Source organism: Protomyctophum bolini (genome assembly GCF_963924005.1).
Source record: "Protomyctophum bolini genome assembly, chromosome: 3".
Taxonomy (NCBI): domain Eukaryota; kingdom Metazoa; phylum Chordata; class Actinopteri; order Myctophiformes; family Myctophidae; genus Protomyctophum; species Protomyctophum bolini.
Window position 1 is genome coordinate 22,474,596 of NC_137864.1, and position 27,126 is coordinate 22,501,721.

Here is a 27,126-nt window from a genome sequence, read left to right on the forward strand (position 1 = left end):
CACCAGCTTGAATTCACCTATAGCCGGCCTCTCCCACTTGGACACTTTCCAGCCGGGCTCATTCATTCCAATGTAAATATCATGGATTTTTAAATACTGGTTCATTTTTGGAACGAGACCTTCAAAATCTTTTCCAAATCTCTGTCAACAAGGCCTGCCGTATATGCACTGGAAAAATATGTCCGTGGCATTTCTGTTTTATCATATAGGAAAACTATTGGTGAAGAGGTTTGTCTAACCCATGTTATGCTTAGCTGTGATTGGACCATAGCAGTTTGGGGAGGGGCTCATAGGTAAATTATTTACTCTTTCTGTCAGCAAAGTGTTTGTTTCATAAAAAATCCACCGTAGACATGTTATGATCTACAGTATAGCCTACTTCCTGTCAATAAATTCCGTGCAGGTGATTTGAGTGGTGCAAACACTAAGGAACAGCAATGTCCCTATGTCCAATCCTATGTCACTATGTTTAGAGTACCAGTAGGAGCTAAAGTGGCGCTGTTGTGCTAGAAACAGAGAGAGAGAGAGATAGTGTTGCACTGTTGCCTGCTAATTACAGAGAGAGAGAGAGAGAGAGAGAGAGAGAGGGGGAGGGGAGAGGGGGAGAGAGGGAGAGGGGGAGGGAGAGAGAGAGAGGGAGAGGTGTCTGCTAAATGCTAATTCCCCCACACAGTAACTCGCCGTTTCGGACGTGGGGCGGCTCGCCGGAACCGGGCTGGCACCCTGGGCGTGTTCCTGTGGGTCTGGAAGTTCCGGGGACCCACCGGGGACCCCACTTAGAAAACAATCTGGCGTGAATGACAGTGAATGTGTTAATGAATCCTGGCGGGTTTTGGGTTAAAGAAAGACACAGAGCATTGAGGGTCAAGTTGAGGGCTTTATTAGAGAAGGGTGAATATAAAGATAAACCGTACGCAGGGATTCTAGTCTTTCAGCAAACCACAAACTACTCAAACCTCTCTGTGTCTATAATTACACTCTACATAACATTCAACCAAGGTTGCCGTCAGGTCTTTAATCTTTAAATAAATGTATTTTTTTTAAAGGCAATACAATAGACCAGTGGTTTTCAACCCTTTTCATGTCAAGGCCCATTATTCATTCAGCATTTTGAGCCACGGAACCACCATTTTGATGACATTTAGCCTCTCAGACACAACAACTTATACTTAACTTATTATCGTTGGATAAGATTCTTGATCCACATTTCCATGCTGTATTGATGTGGTATACCATTAGGAGAGATAACAGGCAAACGTCAGTCAAAATAATAATTCTTCTAACTCTTAAACGCCTAAAATGAAACCAACATTTGGTTTAATTTTACGCTCTCAAGAGTTAAAGATATAAGTCTCCAACTCGCTTACCAACTCTCCATCATTTATAGCTGGGGGACCACCTGGAACCGCCTCAAGGACCACCGGTTGAAAACCACTGCAATAGAACCATATAATTGTGCTTTGTAGGAAAACACCATATATGGCTTTATTATCATCATCATTATCATCATCATAGGAACAGGGAAACATAGTATTACTTGGATGTCGACACACTTCCAAGGTATCTTATTAAACATAACTTATTTCCTAGCTCTACAGGTTTAACATTCAAACAAAATGAAAAATATAATATCAAGAGGGAGCATACTGTACCAAATAATGGACACGGTTTCCCTTGTAGTGTAATTCCTCTACGGTGTATACCATTCACTCAGACACTTTAAGATGTGTAATACAAGCAGCCATTCAGTAGCACAGTAATGATAATAGCTAGAATATTGACTGCCACAAATTATTATTATTATAATATCACAATGGCCACTCGTCTGTCCTCTGATATGTTCCTTTTTGTTTTTATTTTATGTATTTTTATTTTTATTTTATCCCCCACCCCCCCTCCCTCCCCCCTCCCAGTCTCTCTCCCTCCCTTCTCAAAAGTAGTTTCATTTTTTTAGCTGTCTCACATTTTGGCTCTCACATGTTTTTAAGCTACAATAAGAAGAAATAAATAGTGTCAGGCATGTTTTTGCTGCATGGCTCTGCCCGTTAAGACCAGGTCTGGAGAGTTCACGGGAGCTGTTAAATATATATATATATTTATATATGTGTGGCAGTTAGCAGGTATACTGGAGGTCCTCCTGAGGTGTCACCGAGCCCAACACACGGGGCCATTGGATGGAGGCGGCGGCCGGCAGGGTTTAACACAAAGGAAAAAAGGGGGTATAGTTTTCAAAACTTTCTTTGAATTTTCGTCGTCGTGTTTTGTTTCACGTGGCGTTTTTTATTTTTAGGTTGGAGCGAGGTCAAAAACGCACACCGACATTGCGAGATGTCGGTTCGGTTGGTCGGTAAGGTCTCGGAGCGAGGTCAAAATGCACCGAGCGACGACATCTCGCAATGTCGGTCGGTCTAGGTGTGAGGTCAAAGCGTCGACCGGCATTGCGAGTTGTCAGTCGGTCTCGCGTGATGTCCGTCGGTCTCATGAGATGTCCGCCGGTCTCATGTGATGTCGGTCGGTCTCATGTGATGTCGGTCGGTCTCGTGTGATGTCGGTCGGTGTCGTGTGATGTCGGTCGTTCTCGCGGGAATGTCGGTCGATCTCGGGACCAAGGTCAAAACGCAGACCGACATTGAGAGATGTCGGTCGGTCGGTCTCGCATGAAGTCAGTCGGTCTCACAAGATGTCGGTCAGTCGCACGAGACCGACAGGTGCCGATGTCGGTTGGGGCGTTTTGACCTCGCCGTCTCTCTCTCTCTTTTTGTCCCGTTTAGAAGGAGTCCATGGCCTTGAACTCGCTGAGCGCCTGCACGGGCGAGATGTGCTTCTTCTGGGAGCCTCGGCGGACGCGCGTCTGGCACTCCTCTGGCTTCTCACGCTTCACTAGCGGCTTCTTCTCTGGCGCCTTCATCCGCCACGACACCACGGGCGAGTTGACGGCCGCCGTGCCATACACCTTCTGGTACTTGGTGGAGGCCACGTACGAGGCCTTCACCGTCAGCACCACCGCGTTCATCAGGTTCTTGGCCGCCTGGATCAGGGACGTGGCACTGTCCAGCTGATGGGGGGGGGGGGGGGGGGGGAGAGGGAGGGGCAGGGGAGAGAGAGGGAGGGGGGTGGGGGGAGACAGAGAGAGATAGAGAGAGAGGGTGGGAGGGATGTTGAGGGAGAGAGGGAGGGGAAGAGAGAGGGAGGGAGAGAGGGGGGCGGGGGAGAGGGAGAGAGAGAGAGAGAGAGAGAGGGGGGGGGAGACAGACATCAAGGCAATGCACATTATGTGCAAATATCATGCCAAAAATAGCTGGTTTCAAAACAATGCACGCTGCCTGTTACAGCTGTAACATCTTTGCAAGAAGTGGAAATTTAAAGTTCTATGCCGAAATTAAAAAATAGCTGAGTATTTCCTTTTGGGTGAATATGTTCTCAATAAAGATACAGGTTCAAAGTTGTTAATCCATTAAACCTGGAACACATCTGTGTCGCCGTATAGAATTTATCCACTGCAACCATTATTTTAAACTTTAAAAAATTTAGAAGACATTTTGTATAGAATCTGGTGTCAGTCCTAAAGTGGTTAAGACACTCTCTGAATGTCCTTGATGTTGTCGATCGTCCTTTCACAAGCTGTTTTATTCTTTCTTTCTTTTTGAAATCCTCCTCTCCTCTCCTCTCCTCTCCTCTCCTCTCCTCTCCTCTCCTCTCCTCTCCTCTCCTCCCCGAGCTCCTGCCAAATTGGTTGAAACATCCTGGCACCTCCCTCGCTCTGTAAAATCTGCTCCCCCTCTGCCCCTAGATCTCCCACACCGCTGCGTTATGGCAGAGATCCTCCAGGCACAACATCAGTTCCAACTGCACTTTGGCAGAACGGTCGTTTTCCATGACTCCTCCAATAAGCACTTTAATTACCAGATATACATTTAAACTGCCTACCTCTTCATTTGACGTGATAACAGTAACGCAAAGAGCCTCGGCTGGTAGAAAAAGCTAAGCAATTTGATTAGTCTCACTTTGGCTGCAGGAGTATAGAGGTTTAGTGGAGAGGAGGGGAGGGGAGGGAAGAGCTGGCTTGTTCTTTTAAAACTGCTTGTTGTCACAAATCCACATACTTATAGGGGCCACACATATCGCACAATGCAGCAAGTATATAGGCACACTATACACAAACTCCTTCATGATACTTTCCCTTTCCAAGGTGTGCTGCTTCTCAAAGCTATAGACCAGGGTTCCCCAATTAATTTTCCTCAAGGGCCATCTTCTTCTTTCTTTTTTTTCGTGGGCCACAAGGGGGCCCGCGGGCCGCTAATTGGGGAACCCTGCTATAGACCCATATAGAGTATTAAAAGGATAGAGACTGAACCGGAGCGAGATCTTCAAAAGAGAGTAAATGTAGCACATTAGGCTATACTTTTATTACAAATTGTGTCAATTTGACAGAATAGAAATGGAAGGCCAAGCATTTGTCTTTATGAAATACAAATAAATATAGAGAAGCTATCAAGTGTCATTAATGTTGTTCATTTTATCAACCGGCCTCTGGCCCCTTGACATTTGTGTAATGTGGCCCACAGGTTCAGCTAGTTCAGGTTCATCACTAGTCTATGATAGACAGCACTGAGTGTTTTTCTTTCTTTCTCCTGACAAAAGAGAAGCTATACAAGCATGAGGTTAGCGAACGACCCTGACCTCTCCTCCGTGCTACATGGGAGGTTTGACCCGTCACGCACAAAGCTTACCTGCCACGACTGAAGCAGAACAAAACCAGACCCTCACACCGGTCACAACTATGACATCCTTTTTTTTGAGCACTTCATAATTAGCAGTGGCATGGGGGTCAGGTGTACACCTCTCTTCCCATCTGTCTATTGTGTTGGACTGACATTTAAGAGCTTGCCGGGGCCGCCAGGCCCCCTATAGTCCCTTTCTTATACCCGGAGCGAAGCAAAGCGCTTTTTAGATTTAATGAGGGTGGACTCCAGCTGGCCAGTGTGGAAAGGTTAAAATCTCAGCAGGGACCAGAACTGTTGAACATCACTTAACCCATTTAGGACGGGAACGGGATCGATGTGTCGCTTTAGCTTTTAACCACTTTGAACTATTATGTTCACTGTAAAGGTTTTTTTAACTCATATCTTTGCTTCTTGGGGGGGTCCCCTGGAACAACGTATTTTCAGATGGGGGTCGGCGGCCAATTACATATAATTTCTGGGGGTCCTTGACATGAAATAGTTTGAGAATCATAGAAACATGAGGTTTTTCAGAAAACTGCCGTGATTTACGTTTTGTAGAATCTGGCCTCAGTCCTAAATGCTTTAAATAAACTGTAATTGAGTCCCAGCAGATTAGGAGACATTGACAGAAGAACCGTACTGTAGGAAGAAGAAAAATACACATGCAGAGCAAAGCAAAGTGGACTTTATTTATGATCTGGATATTTGGACGTTCACCAAGTAGCTGCCTATATACTGTATATTGCTAGCACCTTGAGTATTTCAGTATTTGAACAAAATTGTTATTACAACCACACACGGAGAGTTTGAAAACATGACCAACGACAAAAAACTCCCATATCTGCTGGGCGAAGTACAACAATGTGCAAACACAGCAGCAAGATTTGTGAGTTGCTGTGATAGGAGAAGGATATCAAATGGAACACAACCACCCTAAAGACTAATCATTGTGTATATTCCTGCACTATACCTGCATCGAGTGATCTTGGTACACAGAAGTTGATCTATTGAAGATTCTGACCTTCAAAGTACATATTGATTGTATTGCTGTATTGTTGTATTGTTCTTTCTGCTTTGGCAATGTAAACGTATGTTTTCTCATGCCAATAAAGCCCTTTGAATTGAATTGAATTGTTATTGTTGTTATCATAGGACCAGTGTTGTTTTTGACAGTAAATTTAGATTTTAGTTATAGTCTAAGGGCCGATTCATACCCCTATTTTATCGCTGTTTCGGCGCTGTAGTGCCGAATTTATTTTGGCTCGTCAGAAAGCACCTAAGAGACTTTAGGACGGTACCCCCCCCCCCCCCCCCCCCGAACCTCAAATGACGTCAAATTGTAGGCTCTACAGCGCCGAACCGACTTTTATTCAGCTATAAAATAGGAGTATGAATCGGCCCATAGTCTTTTGAATAATTGTCATGTAGTTTTTAGTCACCTGGAATGTTCTAGTGTTATTCCAGTTTTAGTCAGTTTCCAGCATGCAACCTAGTATAAAACTGGATCTCTTGTCCACTAGTCCCTCCCTAACATTTTAGCCTAGTATTTATTTGTTTTTATTTTGTTTTATTTAGTTTTAATCAGTGAAAAAAAAGGTAGTCGACGAACATTTTTCGTCATAGTTTTAGTCGACGAAAACAACACTGCATAGGACCGAGGGATGGAACGATGTGTGAGGTCCACCCATCACTTAAACATTATACGTTTTTTGACCAGGTCCCCCCATAAGGGGTCCCCCCTCTTATACTACTGTACACCACATCTATTTTGATTGAGATTCATCTCAGCCTGCCACAGAATATCCTCTGTTGCAGATATTCTGGACGCAGTTTAAAACATCTGCTATAAGGTTTCTTACAGGAGGGATGTTGTAAACTTGTAAAGAATAAGGTTGGTGAATCTGTCTGTGCACAGTGCACACGAGGACAATATCCACTGCTCAGCCAGGCTCCGTTTCACTCTCATCACTCTGTTTATGCTAAATCAGTGGTTCACACAGGAGGTCCAGGGGGTCCCCAGCTTGAACCAAATGGACCCTTATGGGTCTGTAACTCCGAGAGTGTACAAATGGAACAAAACGGACACTAACGGGTCGTTTATTGGTTCCATTTGTACACTCTCAAGAGTTAAATTAACATATTTTACAATATAAATTGTGGTCTCAGAGATAGAATTGACATTAAAGTGGGCGTCCGGAGACTAATTCATGTCAAACTGGGGGTCCTTGAAATTAAACGGGTTGAGAATTACTCGTCCCTGGCATATCCCTGGCATATCTCTTCAAATGGGGGGTCCACGGGCTAATACGTGTCAATTTGAGGGGTCCTTGACATGAAAAGGTTTGGGGATCACTGCACTAAATCAAGCTGTATTCCTCCCTCCCTGTATTCCTCCCAAAAGCCCACAGTAATATGGAGACGTGTTGTGAGCTTGTAGATCGGCTACTTTCGGTGCGCAGCAACATGCTTTCACAGAAGACACCTTGAAGGCTTCTATGAAATCGGTCGTGGCGACTGAGAACGTTAACCCGATACAAGCCATCTACGAGATATCCCGAGGAAAGTTATTATTACCATCTGGGCCATCCACGAGAAACACGAGATTTGAATTAAAAAATATTATTGGTACCTTTTTTCGCTTCCGTTGCTATAGCCTCCACAGGCCTCCCATTGCAGAAACAGCCATGATTATTATACACGTGGCGTGCACGCGTGCATGGGGTTATTAGTAGTTTTTCTGCTCAAAATGGGACAAAGTAGGATGAGTTTCCCCCTTATAAAACATTAATCCGAGCTCGCGCCAAGGGAATTAATCGTCACTACAGATATGGAGGGCTATCACTTCCGGGTCGGGCGGATGTGGCTCTTCTTCTTTGCTTATGTCGCGCATTTCACTGGCACCAGACTCACGATCCCGCCTATTATGGTAACAGCATGGAATCGGTTTATCCATGTGTGAAATTAATGGAAAACTCACCCCAGACACGATGAGCTCCCCTCCAAAGGCTCTGCACCTCAGCTTTTGATTGGAACAATCTCCCTCTATCTCTTAGATCCATCTCATCATTTAGTAGCTTTAGGGCCTCCTTATATTCACATCTAGACTCAACGTGTCTATGCTTCTAACATGACGGTAACCAATAATGACACTGAAGTATTTGCACTGTGACCTTGTCTCCATTGTGTAACAGCTGATTATGTGGTGGTTGGTGGGTAGGTGGAAGAGGGTGAGCAAGTATGCATTTGTATATCCGTTTGTATCTGTGTACTGTATTGTTTTGTGTATTTGTGTACAGTATGCTTTTTTGTATTGTGTTTGTTTATGGGTCCCTCTTGAAAATGAGGTGCTGCATCTCAAGGGGCTGTCCCTTCAATAACAATCTGAAATCTGACATGTTTGACCTTGTGAAACTCACCCCAGACACGATGAGTTCTCCCCCGAGGTTCTGCACCTCGGCTTTGACCTTGCTGCAGATGTTGAGCTGGTGGCAGTACAGGGCGATTCTCTGCAGGTAGGCCAGGAGATCCTGCTTACAGGCTGAATCCGGGCACTGAATGGAACATATTGGACAACAAATGGTCAATAAGGAGCAGTAATACGCCTCACGGCGTCCACAACAATGCCGGAAATCAAACAGAAGAACAAAAGGTCAATGCAAATAAATCACAAATAGCACCATTAGAATTACTTAGTTGGCATAAAGAACAGTATACGGCCCCATTTACACTGGCAGCCAAATTTAGCCTGAATGATGAATCAGATCTTTGCCACATCCAGATTGGAATCTGATTAGTTTAAAGAAGTCTAAATGCAGACAGGTTACATGGAATCAATGTGACTTGAGCCACATTCAGAGGTGGTTCAAATCTGAACAACCTGATCTAAATTAGATGTGTCTTAGTTGAATGTGACTTGTTTGCGTTTAGACTTATTTAAATCGGATTGGATTTAAAAAAACAACAAAAACAGATTTTAATCAGATTAGACTAGATGTGACTTAAACAGGCAGGTGTTAATTGTGAAGCACTAAGGTTGCTACAATTCAATTTGAACTCTCATTTAACCACCTCTTCCTCACAACCACATTGCCCATTTACGCAATTGTACACAAAGGTACAATAATAAACAGATGTACAGTAACATGCAACAAATACCACACTAAAGCAAAACACAGACACACACACACACACACACACACACACACACACACACACACACACACACACACACACACACACACACACACACACACACACACACACACACACACACACACACACACACACACACAAGTGGTATTGTTCCTCCAATGAGCCAGGAGCCATGATAAAAGCTTTGTTTGTTTGCTATATGCCGTAGAGCTGCCTTTAGACAGTTTTTCCTTTCATCAGCATCTTGCCGTACATCCCGTACCCACTTGAGTGCTGCAGTTTGACGTTTTGTTTCCGACAAAACAAATAAGATCTGTATTAAATCACCACAGACAAACATGCCAACATCTCCACTTTTTGTTTGCCTTTATTTTTCTCGTTTCCTCTCTCTCCTTTCGGAACCCACTAAATCCTGATTGAGAGCAAAGCCTGTAATAATATGAGGCAAAGCCTGTGTTTTTCATGTAGGTACTGTACATAGTACAGCAGTTCAATGTGTTTTTCATGTAGGTACTGTAGCAGTTCAATGTGTTTTTCATGTAGGTACTGTAGCAGTTCAATGTGTTTTTCATGTAGGTACTGTACATAGTACAGCAGTTCAATGTGTTTTTCATGTAGGTACTGTAGCAGTTCAATGTGTTTTTCATGTAGGTACTGTAGCAGTTCAATGTGTTTTTCATGTAGGTACTGTAGCAGTTCAATGTGTTTTTCATGTAGGTACTGTAGCAGTTCAATGTGTTTTTCATGTAGGTACTGTACATAGCACAGCAGTTCAATGTGTTTTTCATGTAGGTACTGTAGCAGTTCAATGTGTTTTTCATGTAGGTACTGTACATAGCACAGCAGTTCAATGTGTTTTTCATGTGCTTTATACTTGATAAGATAACAGCTTACAGTAAGCCCTCTGTAGCTTTTCAATTATTACTTAACTTAAGACCTGGAGGCGTGGTCAATGCTCTTTGGCCACTCAGAATAGCCAAATGGCATTGATCACGCCTCCAGGTCTTAAGTTAAGTAATAAGACCTGGTAGGCTACTTAAGACACGCAAAATACAGCCCTTAGAATCTCAGACTATGTTATTATCGTTGGATAGGATTTTGTCCAACAATTCCATGCCGTATTGATGTGGCGACCATAGGAGACTTAACAGGCAAACGTTGATCAAAATAACAATGATTTTACACTGTGATTGTGTAGAGTCTAGTTAGTAGTATTGTGTTATGTATTGGTTATTTTCTCAGCTGCTGTTTACTATAGTCATGGCTGCCAGTTCCCACCTGATGCTGTGTGGGAGCTCTGACTGCTCCAGACCGTGCTCAACCAGAAATTAAATTGAATGTTGCTCAATCGACGCTCCCAGCCTGTGGAGCAGTGCGCTCGGTTATGTTGTCATTAATGTTCCGTCCTGTGATTAATCTCCGTCCTGGCGACGGAGACCTCCGTTTATGCCGCTCGGATTGTTAAACATGGTCCTTGACTCCTTACCAGAACATTTAGCTAACCTGACTCCGCACGCTGGTGGCAGCAGTGAGTTCCTCCTCCTGCTTCCCATCTAGTCTCTCTCAGGCAGAGACGATGCACTCCGAACAAAATCTGATCGGAGCGATATGCGGCCGTATGTGGCCGCTAGAGGCGGATCAACGTGAGACTGCTGACGTATTGAAGCTGTGCCACAGCACAAATGTAAACACAACCTAACAAGACTACAACTCAAAATTTTTGTCCCGCTGCTTCAGGTTCATCGTTTCTGCTTGAGAGAGACCAGATGCAGGCAGGAGGAGGGAACTGGTGAACTCAATACTGCCAACATCTGGCATAGTCAGATTAACATTTAGCAGCATTGCACAAGACAACACATAACTCAAATCCTTGACTAAAAGGGACATTTCACCCATTTTGCAACCGGATCTTAGTTTAATGATGTTTCCACTTTCATGGAGGTTTTTAATGTGGGTAATAATATGCTTTTTATTTTAAGATGTTTTAGTATTTCAACGTGTCTGTGATGTCACGGACACTGGTCTCACTAACTTCCTGGACTACATGTTGTCTCAGTAAGACAGCCCTCCCCCTTCCCACAACGTGGGTTGAGTGCAGCAAAGCATTATGGTCATTTTAATCCATTCATCCACCCACCCATCTAATTCTAATTGCTCCTATAGCTCCGCCTCCTGCTGCTGCTTGGTGATTGGTGGACAGCCTCCCGTGCTGAAATAGATAACTGCTATTGATTGGCCACAACTAATCCCCCGCTAAAGTCACAAATGGCAAAACAAAAAAACGCAGCCTTTTCCCTTATCGCTATAATGAAACGTATACATTATCTTTCACTTACAGTAAATGGCAGGGTTACATTTGTGGTTTGACGCATTGACGATTGTATAGTCGTTGTCAAGGTTCCACTGTGAACAATATGCACGCACGCACGCACGCGCGCACGCACGCACACACGCACGCACACACGCACACACTTAATACTATTAACCCATTCTGACCTGAGATCAGATTCATACGAGGTTTTCACTGGACACACACTTATCTGATTAACCCATTCTGACCTGAGATCAGATTCTAAAAATGTCAGTCATTCTTCGATTTTTCAAAAATAGCAGACCTACAAGCTCGTAGCGCGCCACTCGGTGGCGCGCTACGAGCTTGTAGATCTGCTATTTTTCAATAGCTAAAGCATAACATGATGCTAACACCAAAACGGGTTCCCGGTCAGAATGGGTTAAGTGGGCACAAGGCCACAGACTGGTCTTAATGGGCGCCGATATGCCCATGCTGGAACAGCGGGCACATCTGTGTGGGGCTCAATCAACACTGAGAGAATCACTAAGCGAACGGAACGGAATTGTGTGATGATAATAATATAATATAATTGGCTCCAGACAACCAAAGTGTGTTGCATTAATTGTCAGTTGACTATACTTCCACAATGGATTCAGATGCACAATGTTGTTTTAATAAGGAATCAATCAATGTTGCACCGGGGGGGGTGATATAAATTAGATTTAAAAAAGGGAGGTGCGTATAATGTCTGCTGTGTGTCTGTGTGTGTGAGTGAGTGTGCATGCATGTGTGTGTGTGTGCGTATGCATGAGGAACAGTGTGTGCGTCGGTGTGTTTGTGTCCGGGCTGTACACGCAGCAGATGGAGTGGGGAATTTAGAATTGCCAAGAGAAGCGCGGGGTAATGAAGTACGTGCTACTTCATTTGATTTATCTCTAACAACCGCTGAGAATTAACCTCATGCACACAAAAAAACCCTGTATTGATTCATTACGACTTCTTGGTGAAGAAGCCCCAAACTAGAACGGTAGTTTGTTTTGCCAGCCCCACAAATAATGATTCTCAACGTGTTTCAATATGTGTTTTATCCCCCAAGCTTTAGTCCTATAGGAGTTCCACCATGCAGTGCCTTTTCAATGAAAACAATAACATCCTGTTGCACGTTTCAAAAATGATCTCAATCCCGTTCAGAAGAGCTTAAGTTGATCAATACGCTGTTTTTTTCTTATTAAACGGACATATTGTCGCTGTTGGGTGGAAACCATATTATGTCCAAAGTAAGACAAGCGCAGACCAATAGGGTTTGAGGTAGGTTGTCGGTCTAATGACATTCGGACCAATACGGTTTACATACACACATAAAACAAAACAGACACACACACACACACACACGTGCACACGCACACACGCACACACACACACACACACACACACACACACAGTGGGAGAGGTGAAATAAAGGCATTTTTAAGTGCAATCTCTGCCTACGGTACATCCGAAATGCGAGATACTTCACACCAATATTTAAATCAAAACTATAATCATATACTGTGTACTGCACAGGTCGATGCCTTGATTTATTTGCTGTGAAAAAAAAGGATTTCGCTCAGAACAAAATCTACCTCATTCCGAAAAGATAAATAAAAATGCATTGCTTTATCGCCTTGTAATGAATGTACTCACGACACGAACAACAGAAACTAAGAACATTTTTTTTTTGGAAGGCATAACAGGAGCTTAGTCGGGTGTGTGCGAGAGATAGAGGAACCAGCAGGGAGAGAATAAGGAAGAACGTGTGTGTGTGTGTGTGTGTGTGTGTGTGTGTGTGTGTGTGTGTGTGTGTGTGCGTGTGTGCCTGCGTGCCTCCGTGCGTGCGTGCCTCCGTGCGTGCGTGCCTAAAGTGAAATCCTATGTTAATTTAACTCTTAAAAGCGTACAATGTTTTGTAACCAAAATGTGTTCACTCTCTGAGATGCAAAAGCATAAATTAACAGAGAGGTGTGTACTGTATGTGCGTGTGCGCCGAGTGTGCGTGCGCGCCATGTATGTGTGTGCGTGCGCGCCGTGTATGTGTGTGCGTGCGTGCGCGCCGTGTGTGCGGAAGTTTGTATGTGCCGTGCGTGGAGGTTTGCATGTGCCGTGCGTTGTGCGCCGTGTGCATGTGAGATGGACAGCCTTCAGACACCAGGGATCGGGTGGGAGTGAGTCTGGCAGGTCCTCTGACTGCTCTGAATCAACAGTAAGCCGTAATGAACCGAACAGGTGGCCGTGCCATTTTTAATTCTCGCCTAAACGCGTGTCCTCGGCTAGCTGTTTGCTAAAATATTCACAGCCTTCTGTTGGGGGTTATAGGTTATTTTTCAACCAGTGGTCCGGGGACCACCCAGTGGTCTTTGAGGGAGTTCCAGGTGGTCCCCAGTGGTCCGGGGACCACCAGTGGTCCTCGAGGGGGTTCCAGGTGGTCCCCAGCTATAAATAATGGAGAGGTGCTGGTAACCAAATGGACCCTTATAGGTCGTTAACTCTTGAGAGTGTTGGTTTCATTTTACACACTGTGTGTTAGGGTCTGAGAGGCTAAATGTCATCAAATGGTGGTTCTGTGGCTCAAATGCCGAATAAATAATGGACCTTGATATGAAAAGGGTTTGACATTGCGCAAAAAATAAGGATTACGGTCAGATATACTAAATGTGGATGCCGTGTAAATTCAGGAAATTCTGCGGGTGATTACATGCAGTTTAATACCCATAATAAGCAAATCTCCGGCTATGTAGAGAGGCCCAAAATGTACCAACTTAACTTAATATGCGTGGCTGCTTCCTACCTCAGTCCCACCTGTTATTGGCATGAACAAAAAAACATTTACATTGCCAAAGCACCTGATTGGGAGTCCGTTTCATAAAAACTATATATATAACCCACAAATGGTGGGTTATATTTGCCCCTTTGTTAGCCTAGCAGAGACCAAGGACTATTAATTAAAGACAGGAAGCGAAGACCGTACGGTGGACTCCATGTTGCTCCCTGGAAGGAAAGAAACATGCGCAGTTGAGACCAAGGAAGCTGAACGTGGAAGTGTTGGCTGCATATAGCCTCATTGCGCATGTTTCTTTCCTTCCAGGCCCAGGGAGCAACATGGAGTCCACCGTACGGTCTTCGCTTCCTAACCTTATTTGATTAACCTTGGCAGAGACATCAGACCGGGCTCAGGAAGTTCAGTCAAAAGACAGCCGAGTGAATCCTTTTCAGCCGAAAACATGTTTTAGCTATAAAAGTATTTTCTTGTGATGCTTTAAGGACATCCGTTAGCGAGGCCAAACTGTACTGTACAAACTGGGCATATAAAAAAAATGTAAATCGTCAAATATTCATCAAAACTCCTTATTATTTATTACATTATGTGTATTTAATTTTCTTTTATTTTGTTCTCTAGAAGAGGACAAGTATTGTTTGGTGGCCGGTTGGTAACCTGTAGTTGACAGACTGGGGCACTGAGGCGTGCTCCTGCTCCAGAGCAGCTAGACAGACTGGGGCGCTGAGGCGTGCTTCTGCTCCAGAGCAGCTAGACAGCTCCCTGAAGTAGCAAAGCTTGTCTCATGGAGTCATCGGTGATTCCATGTCAGCCCCATCGATGAGCACAATGTGCTGGAAAACACCATACTCTTAACTTAAAAGTAAAAGTATCAATACTGCAACTCTGTTACTGTAGATATGACATATTGTGAGCTTGTATATCGGCTATTAGCCAAAATGTACTGGTCAAAGTGGTTAATGTATTTTTTTAAATAATAATCTAAAGCTACAAAGTAAATAAAGTTTTCAAACCAGTAACACGCCCTGAGGGCGAGAAGGTCACGTGCACGCATCCGCCTGGGTGACGGCAGACTGCTGGGCGAGCACTGGCGCATTGGCATGGGGGGGTCAGATCAACATGAAATGAATTCTGTACTGGCCATAATGCATGGACTGGAGTGTGTCTTCATTGAGTGTACAGGGTTTGATGAGGTCAGATCAACATATGGAATGTCAGAACAGGTCAGCTACATATATGGAGATCTAAGGGTTTAGGCAGCGGGGTCAGATCAAGATATGGAATGAATTCTGTATATGGAGCGTCACGAGGCGCGTGACAGACGGACGGACCGACTGACAGTAAACATACAATATTTGGATCCGAGATGTATAGTGGAAGTAGAAGTAAAAGTATTGGAAATTAGAAATACCTCAAGGGAAAATACCTCAACATTTTAAGCACCACCGACCATCAAATCTATGACTTAGATCAGTGGTTCCCAAAGTGGGGTCCTTGAGGGAGTTCCAGGGGTTCCCCAGCTAAATGATAGTTTGGAACCAAATGGGTCCGTAACTCTGAGGGTGTACACATGGAACCAAATGGACCTGTCCCATCTGTACACTCTCAGAGTTAAATTAACATTGATTTTACAATATAAATTGGGGGTCCCAGAGATAGAAATGCTTTTAAATGTGGGTCCGTAAACTGGGAGGTCCTTGAAATTAAACGGGTTGTAAATCACTGCTAGAGCCGTAAAAATCTTCTCTTATATATAGGTCTTCTCTTATGTCTTTTCAAATGGGGGGTCCGCGGGCCAATTAGTGTCAATTTTGGGGTTCCTTGACATGAAAAAGTTTGGGAACCACTGCCTTAGATTACTCGACAGACTTCAGTGCCAACGGGCAAAACGCTACTCCAAATAATGTCAACAATTCCTTTGCATCCGTTCTGTAGCAGTAGTGCTCAACCCCATGCAGCAACATGCTGTGAGAACCTGTGGGTCAAATCTAAAGTGCAATAAACATGCCTCAACCATTTAGACCCGACATCAAAATGTTAAAACTGTCTTCTAAATCATGAGTTTTCTGAAATATAATGTTTTTATATCAGTGGTTCTCAATATTTCATGTCAAGGACCCCCAGAATGATATGTATTATTATATGTTAAAAACGTTCGCTCTGAAAGAATATATTCAAAGATTTGCACTACATTTTCATGATTTAAAAAAAAATAGCAAACCTACAAGCTCGTATGAGATCTGCTATTTTTCAATAGCTAAAGTATAACATAATGCTTAAAACACCAAAAGGGGTTCCCGCCCAAAATGGCCTAATCTCTGGAATGGAATGAATTCCCCCTTGAAATGCAAGCTTCAGCACTGCATATACCCATTTACAATTACAACCACCTAGGTCAAAGTTTAAGTAACATTACAATCACTATAGCAAACGCTATTGCTGTGTTGCAAATTAGAAAAGGGAATATCCGCGCTCTCTTGAGTAGTTTTGAGTAGTTTAGTTATTTATTTTTCAAAATACAGCAGCAGTCTATCTCTAGAGAAGATTCCGGCACGTCTGCCCTCCTTCTGTCTTTGCAAATTAACAATAACATATTGCAAATGTTTCAACCGGATCCAAGCCCCTTGACTTCCAAGTATTAAACGTGGGAAAAATAATAAGAATACAACATAAATAATGTATTTGCTTCTTTGGCTTGACTGGCAATGTGCACAAGAAATCTTATGGCACTGATCTATCCATCTGTCTACCATCCATCTGTCTGTCTACTGAGCAACCTTCCTTCCTACTCCTCTCACCTATATGGTCATGAACAGGGGCGGCCTTAAGGATCGGGAGGCCCCGTTCATGACTTCCTAATCTTAATAATTCATAATTATAAAAATGAATTAAGGCTCGAGTGTGGGGTCATGACCGAAAGAATTAAGGTCGCAAATACAAGCGGCCCGAAATGAGTTTTCTCCGACGGGTGGCTGCAGGCATCTCCCTTAGAGATAGGGTGAGAAGTTCAGTCACACGAGAGAGACTCGGAGTAGAGTCGCTGCTTTTTCGCTTGGAAAGGAGCCAAGGTGGTTTGGGGCGTCTCGTTTGGATTACCCTGAAACAGACCTATGCTTTCTATGGCATAGGGTTAGCTCCCGGCAGAAACTAGACGCACATGCAGCAGATGAGCCTGATTAATTAGAGAGACACAGAGAGAAAGAGAGAGAGAGAGAGAGAGAGGAGTGTGTGTATGCGTGATTGCGTGTACGTGTGTGTGCGTGTGCGCATGTGTGTCAATTGAAAACGGCTGCAGACCATCAGTAATTAGGAGATCTAGAGAGAGACCCGTTCACGCTACTGTATGACCACAATTGAGGTTTTTTTCTTCCTGGAAATAAAAATGTCTGGGTTTCCGAGGGTAGGTTAGGGTGCCTCTCGTGTGTCTCCCTATATGGAGGTCCTCAGGGAGGAGACCCCGGGTCAGTCCAAGGCGCAGTTGGAGGAAACACATCGACTCACTGGCCTTGGAACGCCTCGGGATCCCCCAGGAGGAAGCCACTAATGTTGCTCTGGAGAGGGAAATCTGGTGGAGCTGTTGCCCCCGCGACCCGACTACGGATAAGCGGTTGAAGATCGATGGATGGATGGATGATCTATCCATGGATGGATGATCTATCCATCGCTCACACACGCGCGCGGACGGATAGACAGTATCTGAACTGAACCTCTTATACATGGCGTCGGCTAGGCTCCCACGGAGCCACGCCATGAAAAGAACATTTTTCACAGACTAAATAATTTAGCATCGGGGGAAGACTCAACATTGTCGCAGCTCTCTGCTTTAAGACGCAACATCAGGATTGAGTTGTGTGAATGTTGTTTTGACAGTGGGGCACCCTCATCATCACAGCACCACAGATCACACGCACGTGCACACACACACACACACACGCGCGCGCACCCCTGAATTATTCCACGCCAAGAATTTCTATTCAATTCAGTGTGGTTCCAATATGCAAAATAAAGATCCCAGGCTTTTATTATTCGCTACACTAAACGAGAGAGCTGTCCCCAAAAACTACGAGGCTGTGATGAGGTTTCTGAAAGGACAAGTCACACAGTTTATTATTGTGGGGCGGTGTGCGAATTCTATACACCATTAAGGCAAGATGTTGCTCTTTGGGAAGGTAGAGAAAGAGAGAGAGAGAGAGAGAGAGAGAGAGAGAGAGAGAGAGAGAGAGAGAGAGAGAGAGAGAGAGAGAGAGAGAGAGAGAGAGAGAGAGAGAGAGAGAGATGCGGTGTGGTGTGGCAGTGTTGGCAAGGTAATGGGCCATGCTGTTTATTTACATCAGGGGGGAATCTGCGAAGGAAATGGACTATTAGTCAACTCTGCAAACGGGAACAATTGTGTCATCTGCATGGTTGCATCAAGCTGGCCAGGGGCAGGGCACAGTGTGTGCGTGTGTGTGTGTGTGTGTGTGTGTGTGTGTGTGTGTGTGTGTGTGTGTGTGTGTGTGTGTGTGTGTGTGTGTGTGTAATGTGTGTGCAGTGTGCGCGTGTGTGTGTCTGTGTGTATTGGAATTAGCAGTGACACTAGCCAGGAATGGCAGTGCTGCTGCCATACATATATCTTCGTTCTTCAGCTTGCTGCTATCAGCAAGTGGCTCCCATGTCTCTCTGTGTGTGCGTGTGGGGTGAAATGGGATATTTGGCAAAATGAGTACTTTCTACTTTTGGTACTTTAAGTACAATACTTTAGTACTTTTACTCGTTTTGATTTCCTGACCTTTACTTGTAACGGAATACTTCTACATTGCATTATTGATATTAGGTACAAATCACACCATCATCATACTGATACATCATCTCATTCCTGCAAATTGAATTTCCCACTTACACCAGCGGTTCCCAAAGTGGGGACCACTCAGGGAACCCCAGGGGTCCCTGAGGGAGTTCCAGGGGGTTCCAGGTTGAGAATCACTGCTAGAGCCGTAAAGATCTTCTCTTATGGGGCTCCCTGGGGGTTCGCAGGGCTAGTGGCTAGGGCTAGTGTCAATTTGGGGGTCCTTGACCTGAAAAAGTGTGGGAACCAACTGACTTACACTTAAGGAACTGAAAACTCTCTCCACCTTCTACCGCATACGGTACACTTTCATAGTTTCAGAAACTATACAATACGACACAGACAACAATACCTGCATGAGGACTCAACTCAATGACACACACACACACACACACACACACACACACAAACAAGCTATAAGGGTGAATACCTGGTCTGCGACAGCGCGGGCCAATTTGTCCATCCGGGAGCCAGCCTCGGCGATCTTCTTAGCCGCATTGATGACATCTGAGGAATTCTTCAAGGGGCCTTTACCTCTGTTAACGTGAGTACGGAATGACAACAGAGAGAGAGACTGTGAGATCAAGATATATCTCTGCTGTGGGGAGGAACTCCAAAATGTTCTTTTTTCAAGAAATTAAAAATATATTTTTTACAGGAAATTAAGAAAACCTTATAATCTTTAAAACAAAGCAATACATCAAAGTTGGTGTGACTTTATATATTGTCAATTACTTCCATGAGAGGGGGAGAGGTGGTGGAGTTAGCTGCTTTAGCAGACATTTTGAGGGTCCAATGGAGTTAAGAGGTTTTGTCCAAAGCACTTTTTACTATACTTTCCATTGGTTCAATATTTTCGAAACAACACGCAGACGTAAAGGGTATTCAATAGCACTGATTTATGCAAAAACAAAAATCAAAAACCTCAAAAATTGAGTTATGAGGTTTCCTCCCGACAGCAATGAATGCTGCAAGGGTCTTCATTATTAACACAACTTCCGTGTATAAACACATGTAGGAAGTAATGGACCCTTTTCTTATAGCAGACATTTTGACAGATAAACACGGCCGAAGGTAATAAGGATAATAATATTTGTAGGGCGTGTGTTTCATTTAGGTGAGTTAATCCATTTAGACCGAGATGATTCTACTTAATGCCTTCTAAAACTTTTCTGAAAAAACCCATGTATCGTCAGTCGTTCTCAAACATTTTCATGTCAAGGACCTCCAAAATTATATGTCTGAAAATATGTAGTTCCACGGAACACCCCCCCCCCCCCCCCCCCCCCAGAAGCAAAGATTTAAAAAAAATTATGTTAAAAGATTTGGGCTAATTTTTCATAGCAGTAGATCTGCTAATTATCAATAGCTAAACGAAGACAATAATTTATTGTATTACAAATTTTACATTTTAAAATATGCAAATAAAGCATTACGTAGGAACATATGCAAAATAATCACAAATGAAAAAGCTACTACTGTGGAAGGGTTATGTGTGTGTGTGTGTGTGTGTGTGTGTGTGTGTGTGTGTGTGTGTGTGTGTGTGTGTGTGTGTGTGTGTGCGTGCGTGCGTGCGTGCGCGTGTGCGTGTGCGTGTGCGTGTGCGTGTGTGTGTGTGTCTGTGCGCCGTTTGTAAGCCTGGGTTTCACTCCAAAGCCATGAGAACTTAGTGGCTGCATGTAGTACAAGAGGTAATTGTGAACTTCGTTGTGAACTTTGTATTTGTTATGATGATACTATGAAACCAGCGGACATTTGTATGTATGTGCACCACAAATATGTCCGGGCAGAACGAACAACTAAGAACACAATAGTTCTGCCTTAGAGAAATTTGGTTCCTACCTAAACTACTGCGCTGAAACTGACAGAGGCAGTTATAGCGGACCCCCGCAGGTAATAATAATCAGCTGGTAATTAATTGATTCAATCAATTATTGTTTCACAATGAGAGCAAAGAATTGCCTCGCAATATGAAAATGTTTTATTTTCTTGTTGCGTTGCGTTTCTAGCGCGTTGTATAATGTTACAATATCACACGAGAGGGTGTGCTTTGCTATCATTATTGGCACTCCGGTGAGGCTCAACGCGGATGCTTCAAACCCTGCTGTTGTGACAACAACAATGGCGGTATTAAGAACACCCCCTCGTGTAATAATATCGCTTAAATAATTAATGCTATGACATTCAGCTGCGTTTATATCCTCATATCCCTGCTGTGAAAAAAAGGGTGTGTTTATTTTGATCGACTGCAATGTTTTTCCACACTGCCCGGGGGGCGGGGGGAGGGTAGGCTGACCAGGTCCAAACTGATCATTTGAGGTACAGAATGAAGTATCACTTGTGTGAGACAAGTGGGGCGGGGATGGGACGGGTTTAGCAACTTATTCCTTAAATGCCTTCTTGTCATATTCAACCGTATATATTGCCTATCATTTTAATATTAAACCCTGCTAGTGTCTCACATTTGTGACCGTTTCTGACCGTGGCTAAGTCATTGAAATTTTCCTATTTTTTGTCATATGAAAGCAGTGAATCATAGCTTCAAATTGACATATCGGTTGTTCAGTTTGACCCACCCGTTTTGGAGATATGGCTTATAGAGTAATATCTTGCAGAAAACAGGCTTGAAATGTTGACTTCTGTGGACTTTAACATTACACCTAGCTACATGTTTAAGCATTTATTTCATATTTATATTTATTTCAGCTCTGGCACTTATTTCAGACAAATAAAAATAAGTTTTTCTCCTGCGATGTCAGGCTCTCAGTCAAATCTGGTCACAAAATACTGATAATTTGACATACTCAAGTAAAGTATGAATACCTCAAAATTGTACCCAAGTTGTAAGTATACCAGACATGTAAGTACGCCAGACATGCACTGCATACTGCAGAGCCCAGATGGAATGAGACCGAGAGGAAAAGCTGTTGGCCTTCTGCAAACATTAACCCACAACATGGCAAATGACCCTGGATGGATCCAACGCTGTGTTCCGATCCAAATGAACCTGAATCTATGCCAGACCACCGCGGTTTCTCTGTATTTGTGCTTGCAGCCAACTTTGCCAAAACGATAAATCTCTGGTTTGTTTAATGTAATTTAATCCAGAATTAATTGTATTTTATTTGCCTCTTTTTTTGCATCCATCGCGTTAGCCTCGCAGTGGCTCTCATGGTGTGTGTAGTCATCGAATATGATCCAAAATCTCCACGCACACGCACGCGATCTAAAGCATTTTAGGGCTCAGATTGAGATAAAGGACCATGTTTATGCTTAATAAAACACTAATTTGAGGTTGCGCTATGCATATTAATAGTTCGAGCGGCAGCCAAGGCTCACTCACGGCCATGCGTGAGCAAGCCTGGTGCGATGATGGAGAGACGGGCAGATGTGGCTCTGATCGGTCTCAAAATAATCCAGATTATTTTCATAGATCTTGATGAAGCAATAATAATGTGACCGTCAATGACTGTCACTTTTGTATTTCTAATGTTTTCTTTTTTGAAAAATAAAACGTGAAAATGTGGCACAAATCTTTTGTGCCAGAACGTTTATTACTCAAATCTTTGCTTCTGGGTGTGTGTGTGTGGGGGGGGGGGAGGCAGGGGGGGGGGGTCCCTGGAACAACATATTTTCAGATGGGGGGGGGGGGGGGGGGTCCTTGCCATGAAATAGTTTGAAAACCACTGACAGAAACAGAACACTTTTTAGAAGCCATTTTCTTTTAGAATCGGCCTCAGGTCTAATTCATACTTCATTCATACTGTGTCGTAACGTGGAAAGTAGCAAGCGTGTGAGCTCACGATGCGTCGCATATATCGTCGCCATGCGACGACGACACGAGAAAAAAGAAGAAGAAAAAAGACTTGGCTCTTCTAACTTCTTCGGTCGGGTAGGACAAATTCTCTACGACAAGACAGACAGCTTTTATCCATTATCCACAGACACAACGATGAGACATGCAGCAATCAACCATGTATTGCTTTCACCTAGAGAGCAAATGGCTCTCTAACAATAAAAGGCTTTTAGGGAGGAGAGCGCTGGCACTCTAGAGTGTCACTTTCTTTTCCCCCAAACACATTATTTCGTATACCTGGTGAAGTCGGTCATCTCCATCATGATCATGCACATCTGCTTGGCCAGCACGATGATGTCGTTGCCGTTGTCGTCCCACTTGGCCACCTCCGCGTCCAGCTTGCACTTCTCCTGCCGGAAGCTCTCCACCTGCTCCGCGATCTTGGCCTTCTCCTCCTGGGGCAGCTGGGCCATGATGGCCTGTAGGGGGCGACACAGAGGGTTATTTACAGCTGGTCCATGATGGCCTGTAGGGGGCGACACAGAGGGTTATTTAATATTTACAGCTGGTCCATGATGGCCTGTAGGGGGCGACACAGAGGGTTATTTAATATCTACAGCTGGGCCATGATGGCCTGTAGGGGGCGACATAATTTACAGTTTAGGCAATTAGCACAGTGGTTCCCAAAGTGGGGTCCAGGGGTCCTTGAGGGAGTTCCAGTTGATCGTCAGCTAAATGGATAGTTAGGAACGAAATTGACCCTTATGGGTCTGAAACTCTGAGTGTACAAATGGAACCAAATGGACCCTAATGGGTCCATTTGGTTCCATTTGTACTGCTAGAGCCGTAAGAATCTTCTCTTATGGGGGATCCCTGGCATGTCTTTTCTAATGGGGGTCCGTGGGGCTGATTAGTGTCAATTTGGGGGTCCTTGACATGGCAAAGTTTGGGAACCACTGTCTCTGACTCATACATCAATGACTTACGGATGGAACCACTGTCTCTGACTCATACATCAATGACTTACGGATGGAACCACTGTCTCTGACTCATACATCAATGACTTACGGATGGAACCACTGTCTCTGACTCATACATCAATGACTTACGGATGGAACCACTGTCTCTGACTCATACATCAATGACTTACGGATGGAACCACTGTCTCTGACTCATACATCAATGACTTACGGATGGAACCACTGTCTCTGACTCATACATCAATGACTTACGGATGGCGCTTGGTGAACATAGCGACTGTGTTTAGCGGTGCAATAGTAAATCCACACGCCACCACCCACGTAAAAAGATGAATACTTCTAAAGACTCTTAGAAAGACAACGTTAACTTTAGCCGATTTTCGCTAGCTGCTTTTGTGGAGGCGGGGGGGTGGGGTGCTCTTCTTCTACAGGCGAAATAGAACGAGAGTGGCCGGTGGCAGTAGCTGAACTATCGCTATACTGCCCCCTGGCGGTTGATGAATAAATCCAGAGAAAGAACGAAAACATGGTAATACATCAAACACATAGAAATAGTCATCCTGAATCATACGCAAACTAAGAACCCCAACAGTGGAATATCTATATTTTATGAAACTATGAGCGTATACACTACAAAGTGCTATATGTCTTACATAAAATGCTATCTAAGTTACATAAGTTGAGCCTCTGCATACGCCTGTAAGGTCGCTGAGGCTAGGGCAAGTGCTACGGGCTAAGATGGAGTCTTGAAGAGGTGGGTTTTCATAGAGGATTTGGACATCAAAGAATGATGTGAGTGCAGAGTTTACGCACAGGGAGGAGAGAAGGATGGGCTTGAGACGGTCGAGGAAGAAAGGAAGGAAGGAAGGAAGGAAGGCAGGAAGGAAGGAAGGAAGGAAGGCAGGAAGGCAGGAAGGAAGGAAGGAAGTAAGTCAATGTGTCATAATAGAGAGAGATAGATAAAGAGAGAGAGAGAGAGAGAGAGAGAGAGAGAGAGATAAGAAAACTTTATTTTCTGGCCTCTTGCTCATGCGCTCTACTTTTTTTTAAATCTGCTCACCAGTAAAATTGGACACAGAGTTTTAGAGTTTGCAGAGTGAATGGTTGTCCCTTGCCCTCCTCCTGAAAAAAGAAATGCTTCAAAATAAAGACCCAAACTTTTTACAATTAATGACTGCATGGGACCTTTCCTATAAACCCTGTGACATCTCGTACTTACGAAGAGAAAATCTCCCCCCCCCCCCCCCTCTTCATCTTCCTCCAAGAAGTGCGAATACATTTGCTCTCTCCGCGGAGGCCATTAGGGGGCAGGGCCAAAATGGCATAAATCTTTACGGGCAGCAAGGTCACGGGCATGCACATTTGGAACTCTGTCTGTATTATTTGGAAGATAAATGTATAATTACTTTGCTTCTTAGAAGCAGAGAATGAATAATGCATTTGTTCAGCGTTATGTCAGGGAGGTGAGATGGAGGGAGGGGCAACCTGGCCACCATTAGGTCGATTCTATTGACTCCATAAAACGATGAGAGAGAGAGAGAGAGAGAGAGAGAGAGAGAGAGAGAGAGAGAGAGAGAGAGAGAGGCGGGGAAATGGGAGGTGGTGGGGTGTGGGGGTGCAGTGGGGTGTTTAAAACTTTAACCATCATTTTATACTATGGCTATTGAAAAATATCAGATTTACAAGTTAATCTACGTTTTATAACTCATATCTTTGATTCAAGGTGTGTGTGTGGGGGGGGGGGGGGGGGGGGTGGTCCGGCGGCCAAATACATAATAATATTTGGGGGTGCTTGCATTGGGGTGCTCAATGAAAACGTTTGAGCACCACTGATATAGAAGCATAGGTGTTTTTTTTTCAGAACACAAATGTCCTGATTTACTGTAGAAGATAATCTTGTAGAATCTCTGGTCGCATAGGTGAAAACGGAGTGATGTATTCATTTCAGCAGAAGCTTGGCCCCTACGGTGTTTTAAACTTCTCCTCCTGCTACAAATGACTCTCCAAATATTGCCATCCTCTTAATGAAACCATTCACCTTCTCTCTCTTTCCCTCCCTATTCCCTAATCTCTCAATTTACTTCTTCTCTCTCTCACAGCAAAGTTCGTGCGTGCGTGCGTGTGTGCAGCCCTTTCCCTCGGTAGCTCGGTGTGTGACGGTAAACGAAAAACACAAAATATAGATGACTTGTGTCCCCCCCCCCCCCCCCCAAGAGACTTAGGGGGAGATGATGCAGCGGACAAGCCAGACCAGTGACAGTACACAGAGAGAGAGAGAGAGAGAGAGAGAGAGAGAGATCTGCCACAGCTGTTTGATCAGTGGAGGCCAGATGTGAGCTGAAGTGTGGACTAGTGATCACACTGTGAAGCCTCATGGCTTTGATCACCTCTGCTTTAAGACAGCCAGCATCCTGGATGACCACTGAGGGAACATGCATTGGCTGCCATGTTTGTACACTCTCCGACAGTGTTGTTTTTGACAGCAAATTTAGATTTTAGTTTTAGTCATCTAGGGGCTGTATTTTGCGTGTCTTATAGTACCAGGTCTTATTCCCTAACTTGAGTAAACTTAGGGAGTTTGGAATAAGTTAGGGAATAAGTTAGGGAATAAAGGTCATTACACACTGGCGAATTAGCGACGCGATTTATTCGTGCGAATAATTCGCATTTTTTTAAAACCAGTTGAAGTCAATGAAAGCTTCCACATGTGCGCGAATGTGCGCGAATGTGCGAAAATGCGACAGTTTTCGCTCTTTATTTGTTCGCTCTGGTGTCGAATTTTGCAGATATTCGCAGGCGAACTGCAACAGCCCGTCCAGGGCTAGTCATTTATATTGAACGAACGTACGCTTAGCTTGATGCAAACGCGCCCCCCTCTCTCTCTTTAACGTGCGAGAGAGAGAGAGAGAGATAAAGAGACGCGTCTCTCTCTCTCTCTCTCTCTCTCTCTCTCTCTCTCTCTATCAGCAGGGAATCATATAGCTTCAAATTTACATTGGTTGTTCAAGTTAAATTGATGTGTTGATGTTATTATGGTATTTACCATGAGCAATATGCCAAAAGTAAAAATGACCAGTGAACAGGCTCATCAAAAAGCTAAGATTTGCACTAGGCTATTTTAACCTATTTCTGCTGTGCAGACCCGTTTTTGACCCGAAAATAAATACTTTATAACCGGAATTGGACCCCCCCCCCCTCTCTCTCTCTCTCTCTCTCTCTCTCTCTCTCTCTCTCTCTCTCTCTCTCTCTCTCTCTCTCTCTCTCTCTCTCTCTCTCTCTCTCTCTCTCTCTCTCTCTCTCTCTCTCTCTCTCTCGCTCTCTCTCGCTCTCTCTCAGCAGGGAATCATAGCTTCAAATTGACATTGGTTGTTCAAGTTAAATTGACGTGTTGATGTTATTATGGTATTTACCATATAGGCAATATGCCAATATTGAAAAAAGTTAAAATGACCAGTGAACAGGCTCATCAAAAGGTAATATTTGCACTAGGCTATTTCTGCTGTGCAGACCCGTTTTTGACCCGAAAATAAAGACTTTATAACCG

The 27,126-nt window shown here is 44.0% G+C and overlaps 1 protein-coding gene across 3 annotated transcripts in view; it reads right to left on the reverse strand.

Moving 5' to 3' along the window:
• Positions 1 to 1,976: 1,976 nt before the first annotated feature.
• ctnna2 (catenin (cadherin-associated protein), alpha 2) overlaps positions 1,977 to 27,126 on the reverse strand; it is a gene marked incomplete at its 5' end in the record, with an annotated part of 495,295 nt that continues 470,145 nt past the window's right edge. For 2 of the 3 annotated variants that reach the window (XM_080759408.1, XM_080759407.1), the window contains 4 exons: positions 1,977 to 3,055; positions 8,141 to 8,275; positions 19,237 to 19,342; positions 22,900 to 23,081. In XM_080759408.1, coding sequence (XP_080615534.1) covers positions 2,768 to 3,055; positions 8,141 to 8,275; positions 19,237 to 19,342; positions 22,900 to 23,081 — 711 coding nt within the window. In that variant the 3' untranslated portion in view covers positions 1,977 to 2,767. The remainder of the gene's footprint in view (positions 3,056 to 8,140; positions 8,276 to 19,236; positions 19,343 to 22,899; positions 23,082 to 27,126) is intronic. The other variant, XM_080759409.1, reaches the window with a different exon arrangement.